The sequence below is a fragment of the Kryptolebias marmoratus genome, linkage group LG7 (assembly GCF_001649575.2).
Source record: "Kryptolebias marmoratus isolate JLee-2015 linkage group LG7, ASM164957v2, whole genome shotgun sequence".
In the NCBI taxonomy this organism is placed as follows: domain Eukaryota; kingdom Metazoa; phylum Chordata; class Actinopteri; order Cyprinodontiformes; family Rivulidae; genus Kryptolebias; species Kryptolebias marmoratus.
This window is the reverse complement of record NC_051436.1, coordinates 5,752,336-5,759,298: the sequence shown is the minus strand read 5'-3', so window position 1 is coordinate 5,759,298 and position 6,963 is coordinate 5,752,336. Positions and strand designations below refer to the sequence as shown.

General features: G+C 37.7%; 1 protein-coding gene and 1 non-coding gene across 2 annotated transcripts in view; one reads left to right on the top strand and one right to left on the bottom strand.

Annotated features, from left to right (window-relative positions):
* The window catches only part of prox3 (prospero homeobox 3), a 10,800-nt gene extending 6,103 nt beyond the window's left edge, over window positions 1-4,697 (top strand). The window contains exons 4-6 of the mRNA XM_037976331.1: window positions 518-630; window positions 1,017-1,122; window positions 2,352-4,697. Coding sequence (XP_037832259.1) covers window positions 518-630; window positions 1,017-1,122; window positions 2,352-2,525 — 393 coding nt within the window. The 3' untranslated portion in view covers window positions 2,526-4,697. The remainder of the gene's footprint in view (window positions 1-517; window positions 631-1,016; window positions 1,123-2,351) is intronic.
* Window positions 183-256, bottom strand: trnai-aau. The gene has a single exon. It is a non-coding gene; the product is annotated as a tRNA-Ile (tRNA).
* Window positions 4,698-6,963: the final 2,266 nt, after the last annotated feature.

The following is a 6,963-nucleotide window of genomic DNA, read 5'->3' as shown; positions in this document are numbered from 1 at the left end:
CTTTTTCATGATATTCTAATTTTATGACCAGCACCTGTACTGTCTTTTTGCAAGAGGCTTGTTTATGAAATTCTGTAGTCTACAAAGTGCTTTCAGCAACCAGAACTTATCATGCAAAGGCTGTTATGGCACAATGACAGTGATAACAACAGTCTAGTTGTAGGCCTTAAATAAATTACACATGGCCCATACGGGGGTTGAACCCGTGACCTTGGTGTTATTAGCACCACACTCTGACCAACTGAGCTAACCGGCCCTGTGCTTCTGTCTTTTGGAGCTCGTCAGAATGACGTGAATTTCACGGCATTGGTAAATGACTTTCTTTAAAAATCAGTGGTCTTCTTGTATTCACCTAATTAATCTAAGCACTTTGGAAGGATGGTGTTCTGCCCATAATAAAAAGCAGGCTCGGGAAGAGAATCATTTCTAATGAGAAGACCAAGTTCAATGATTGTTTCTTTAAACTCAAATAAAATCTAACAGGCAACCTTCTTTTTTGTCTTTCATTTCTGTCTAGTTTAACAGATGTGTGACCTCTCAGATGATCAAATGGTTCAGCAACTTCAGGGAGTTCTTCTACATCCAGATGGAGCGCTTTGCACGTCAGGCTGTGCGTGACGCTCTCACTCGGTGGGTTTGGCTGAGCTCTGAATCACAATAAACTCTCAACTTCTTTTTTTTTGCAGGAGTCACATTGACTTTTTCATTACTCTGCTCAGTGTTAGTGTCCTCCACCTTGAATGGCTGGTAATCATGTAATTGCCATTTTGTGTGTGTTCATTTGTTTTTCTCGTGGCAAAATATCCCATGAGCCAGTTGAGTGATTTTAGTGAAATATTGTAATTCTCCGTTTATTCATTTATACATCTGTAGCATTTTTTTTTTAGCAGGTTGTGAGGCTTTACAGAATATAAAGGTTTGACAAGTTATAGAGATAAACCACTAGTTTTATGTATTTGCACAGATTTTAAATATTCACTTTTAACAGATTTTTGGGGTCTGTCTGTATAACCTAGGGAAGGCACGCCTCGTCTGAGCAGAGAGAGTCAGCTGCGAGTGGGCCGTGATACGGAGCTTTACCGCATCCTGAACATGCACTACAACAAGAGCAACGTTTACCAGGTGAGGAGGAGGCGGTAGCTGTTTAAAGGTCGGGGGATTAAACCTCAGTGATACGTTTCCCTGATTCAGTGAGCATTTTTATCCCCCCACCGCCAGGAAAAATGGGTGTTCATGTAATCAAGTGTGTTTACGTGTCTGTTTGCACAATATCTCATGAACCAGTGGGCAAATTTTAATCAAACTATTAGAAGTCATTTGATGTACATTTACAAACATTTAACCTTTGAAGTCAGCCCGATTTAAGATGGCTGCTGCAGCTAATTGCACATAAAATGGCTATAACTCTGGCAGTTTTACAGATATTAAGCTTAAACTTGGTGAAAGTCATCTCCAGCACGAGCTCTGAGCACCACGAGATCATGTGGGATTTTTTACTTTAAACTTTGGCGTGCAATGTGTCAAGTGACATGCTTTCCTTTAGCGCATGATTTGAAAAACTGAAAAACTGAAAATGCAGCAGCTGCCAAACAAAGTCATGACTGTGTTGAAATCATTTTAAAAACAAAGAAATCGAGCTGCTCCAAAACGTGATTAACCATTCATACTCACAGATGTAAATTTATGTCTGCTGAGACTTATTTTATGACAAATAAGGTAATAATTTGCTCTTTGTGTTAGATCTGTCATTGCATTTTTTTTAAACATTTGGTACCAGGTAATAAATGTTAAATGAGATCTATGAAAGTCTGCATTATGATGAAGCTGTGAGTTATCTGCTCTGACAGGCTGGATAAAACTATGGGAATATGTGGAAACACATCAAAGACGCGCTCCTTTTATTCCCAAAGAGAGCTCATCAAGCAAAACTGATGAAAAAAAAATTGTCTGAGTGCACAGAATGGTAATGTGTTACTTGTGAAGGCTACGAAACCATTCAGAGCCCAACCATTCTTTGTGAAAGATAAAGAGTAAAAAAAAAAAAAAAAAAAACCTTAAATATGCAGCTAATTCTGTACCTCCCATCCACAAATACCACTAATAAAAGCAATGACCTCCGGGCTTTGATTGGTGTGATGATTCTCTCAGCTCACTGGATTTATGATAGCAGCTTAGAAAGGTTTTGTAGAGGCACATAATCTGCATCATAACAAGGCTGACGGGCCAAACTGCCAACGCTAAACGACGCTTTCGCTTCTTTCCTTCGGAGCAAAGATTATTTTCAAAGAGGCTCAGATATTCTGCACACTTGCATGTATTGAAGTCACTGATGTGTACGCTTCCGTCTGCAGGTTCCAGAGAGATTTATCGAGGTGTCAGAGGTGGCTCTGAGGGAGTTTTACTCAGCCATTTGGACTGGGAGAGACAGCGACCCCTGCTGGAAGAAAGGAATATATAAAATCATCTGCAAGCTGGACAGCCCTCTGCCAGACGCGTTCAGAATGCCCGGCTGTCCCGTGGGCTGACGGCTGCTTTTCATCTTGTACATAAACGCCAATGCATGCTCAAAAAACCTATTTATCAAAAGATTTATAACCTATTCCACGTTGGACTGTGAGACACGGGACGAGGGAGTTCCACTGTCGGGGTAAAAATGATTGTTTCGAATATAAACAGGAAAGCACGCGTGACACAGAACTGCTCAGTGCTCAAATGAGAGTCTTGTGACTGCATTTATCGTGCCCATGCCGCTGATTTAAACCGGACAAAGCAGGGAATTCCTTCTCCAAACATTCCTCAGCCGTCAGTCGGCTTGTGAAATCACTGTGTTTCTATGCAGGCTTGATAAAACGCTCCTGAAGGGGAAACCAATTATTTTGTCGCAGAGTTACGCAGAGTTGCTCCGCGCGTGTTGATTGAAGATGGATGGTTGCATTTTCTGCGCCGATTGTTGGCTAAATAAGAAAATAAAAATAGATATTATGTAAAATACCGTGTGAAATACTGGAGTCATCCCTCGTTTCTCTTCCAAGGAGCCAGACATTCTTGGGGTCTTTTAAAGTGGCCTTGACCCGTTTTCTTCAGACTTTCTGTTAGGATTTCAAAAGTTTTCTTTGGACTTTTTTTTTGCTTTTTCACTCAGTGTCAGTCCAGCAGGGTACCTTCTCGTTTAAACAAAAACGTCACTTTACTCATTTTAACTCCTGCAATTTCAGAATAAAAGCCTGTTTTGAGGTATAAGCCGCGTATTCAAATTTACAACATTTTGTACATTTAATTTCCCCATGAAATGAATCAAAGTTGACTGGTTTGTGGTTCATTTGGACTTATCACCATTTATTCTAAATTTCTAAAAATCATAATGATAGTTTCTTTCATTTTCAGGGGTACTGAGATCATTTTTAGGGGGATTTGAGAACCCCTAAAAGCTGCCTAAAAATGCCATAAATGCATTGTGTCAACACAACGCATTTAGGGCATACAGTTTGACCATAAAATAGTATTTTAACACCAACAAGATGAACTCCAAAGAGTTATTAGCTGAAAATTTCATCTACAGAAGATGATCAACTTCAGGGTGGTGCATTTGGATTTACCTGTTTCTTGAAAACATGACTTTCAGCTGCGAAAGAGTTAATTTTTTTTAGAGCTATTATCATTTTTTTGTCTCCCTTTGTTCGCTTTCTTAATATTTTTAAACACAGCATAATACGCTGTCATATTCAGGTGCAAGGACTGGACAGAAAATGAGTAAACGAACAGCTAAAATCCAAAGAAAAACTAAAAAAAAAGACTTCAGAAAGCCTGGGGGGGTTTCTTTAAAAGACGAGAAGAAAGTTTGGCTCCTAGAAAGCAAAGTGGAAAAAAACTGGGGTCTTAAAATGAACCAAACTAAATCATTGAAACATGTCAGTGCTGCTGTCCAATTATGGGTGGTTATTAATAATTATTAAATATTAAATATTGTTGTTTCATTGAAAAAAAAAAGAAATCTCGCTGCCTTGTGTTTGGATTAATCAGTGTGCTTTTCTTGTTTATCTCCATCAAAATGAGGCTGTAGTTTTTCACCTGAAGTTGCTTTTTTGTATTTATTTGAGAAATTAGACCTTCAAATCTTTAGATACACGTTTGTTTAGCCAAGCTGAAAAATGTATTTGATCAGTTGTACAGTACTAGAAATTATTTTGGGTATTTTTCCAAAGTAAAGACGTGATACTTGGAGGTTTTCTTTTGCTTATGTATTCCGTCCTTCGCTCAGCAATCAATGGTTTTACAGATTATGTGCATGATTACAAATTTAATCACTTTTAAACCTGTCAACAGGGAGACTATATTAAATTTAAAACAATGATTATTCATGTTCTGTTGTTATCTTGACGTACTTTTATTGTAATTTTTCAAAACGTTTTATTTAATGTGATGGTAAACCTAATCAGACTCTTGTACATTTACTAAATTTTAACCTTTATTTTTCCTGCATCGTTTTTCTCCCCCTATAAATATCTGTGATGTGAATTCAGGTGCATGTTTCCCAGGTTTCAATTTTGCGCTGTAACCTCTTATGTGCTTCTTATTTCTCTTTCTTTTATATTGTACAGTGCATGTTGCATTCCTTACTGTAGATCTGTGCCTCATTCAGGCTTCACTGAATTTTGATGTTTTAAAAACTTGTCAGCAAATTAAAGTGAAATGATGCTTTGTGTGACTGAATATATAAACTCATACTGTTGATGTTCAGGTCCTGGTTTCCAATACAAAAGCTTTCATGCCTTATAGGATTTAATCTAATAACTCGGCTGCAGTAATACGCAAACATGCACACATTCTCACCAACACTACAAACACAAAAAGCTAATGAAACACAAAACATTTAAGTGTTTATTCACTTCCACTGAGGGCTAAACAGTGGCAAAATGGTCAGCGATGTCTAAAAAATGTCAATTTTTTTATTGATTTTGTTTAGTAAGACCAGACTTTTCAAGAGTCTCGTGAAATGGCAGCTATTAAAATGTAATATTTTCCGATTCCTAATAGGCACTGGAGACAAAAAGAGGAATAATCATCAGGAACGAAGAAGTCAGCTTTACGTAGAAGCTGGAAGCAGATTGAAACGAGACTATAAATGTAACACAAAAAGTAAGGAAGTTTGTTTGGCTTATTATTTCTTTGTTGTATTAATGCGCTTGGAAAGACTGTTTAATTCCTCTTAAATGGAGCCATATTTGTTAGGAAAACGCAACAACAAAAATAAACAACCAAACACGAATTTTCTTACGGTTGGCTATCAATGTTTTAGTTTAGAAAAGGAAAAACAGACCGTTCAGCCTAAATATACAACATACAAAGGTGCAAACAAGTTTTAAAGGTTTATGACGAGCATTGGTGCTCTATAGTTAACATATTTAAAGCAGGTTAGAATTGCAAAGTCTGTTTTTGGACTCAGAAGCAAAACTAGACTGTTTTCTAAAGAAAACCACATTTAAACTGTTGAATTAGGAAGGGATATATTTTATGTTCTTTTGTTTTTTAGGTTTTCCTACCTTAGAGAAAAAAAGACCCATAGTAATAACTGTCTATAAAAAGCAGAAGTTTCAAATCAGATTGATAAACAGACGTCAGTCCAGTCAAGTTATTTATCTGCAGTAAGCTTTAATGTCAAGGAATGGACGCAGATGGACGCTATGAAAACAGCTGACATGGTCAGATGATAAGTCACAAGACTTGATTTAGTGTTCAGGATGGAGTATGACTGGAAAAGAGGGGATTCAATACATCCTGCCACCGTCTAAAAGACACACAGGTTTAATTACAAGATAATAAACTTCCAAACCCTGAAGTAGAAACTTCTGAATGAGTCTGATCACCTGCCGCTGCATTTGTTCAATTCAAGTAGATTTTCAGTCTCAAATCAGTTGCTGTTGTGATGAAAATCAATCTGCACGATTTTACCAAACAGTGCCAACATTTATTAACTCCACAATGTGACAGAAAAAAAAAGCAATTTTTTACACTTTTGTTTGTATCTCAGGAGATAAAGCTCAAAAATAAAACTTTTTGAAGGCTGGATTTATAGTGAAGGCAGACATAAAGAGCAGAACAGCACCGGAAATCTACTAATTTACCTTCAAAACAAAAGCATGGCACATTCTCAGGAACAAGCAGCTGTAGAGGCTGCATTTGGATGATTAGGCGTATATTTTTCCTTCAACGTAAAACAATATAAGTGCCGTACAGTTTTTCTTGGATGGTATGTTTCTGTAAATCATTGGGAACTGACTGCTCTCAGTGTTTTCTGTCATCTTAACGAGACAAAGCAGATGAACCAATCAGTGGACAGATTTTAATGAAACTCTCAGAAAGTACTCATTGGGTGTAAATATCCATAACTATGAGACTTAACCCAATTTAAGTTGACCACCACAGCTAAATGACTTTAGGAAACATAAACAAAATGTCTTTAGGTCCGTCAAATTTATAAACATTGAGCTAACATCTGGTGTGGTCGTAGTTCTGAGTCATCACCACCACATACTCTGATTGCTAACAGAAACAAATCTGGACTTTAGAGTGGTGGAGACGTGTCCTCTGGAGGGACAAATCAGTCCAGTCTGGGTTTTGCTGCTGCCAGGAGAACGGTTCTTGTCTGACTGCATTGCGTCAAATGTAAAGTTTGGTGGAGGGAGGATCATGGTGTGGGGTTGTTTTCCAGGAGTTGGGCACAGCCGCTTGGAACGGTCCAAAATTCCTATAAACACTCCTAAACCTGTGGAAAGCCTTCCCAGAGGAGCGGAAGCTCTTATAGCTGCAAAGGGTGGACCAACATCAAATTAAACCACATGTTAAAGTTCATATGCGTGCAAAGGGAGAGCTATCTATCTTTCTTTTTTTTTTTTTTTATTAGGAAAGTTACAGCTTTACATGAAATTAGATATTACAAGCATCTTCCTATTTTCCAATCTTTAT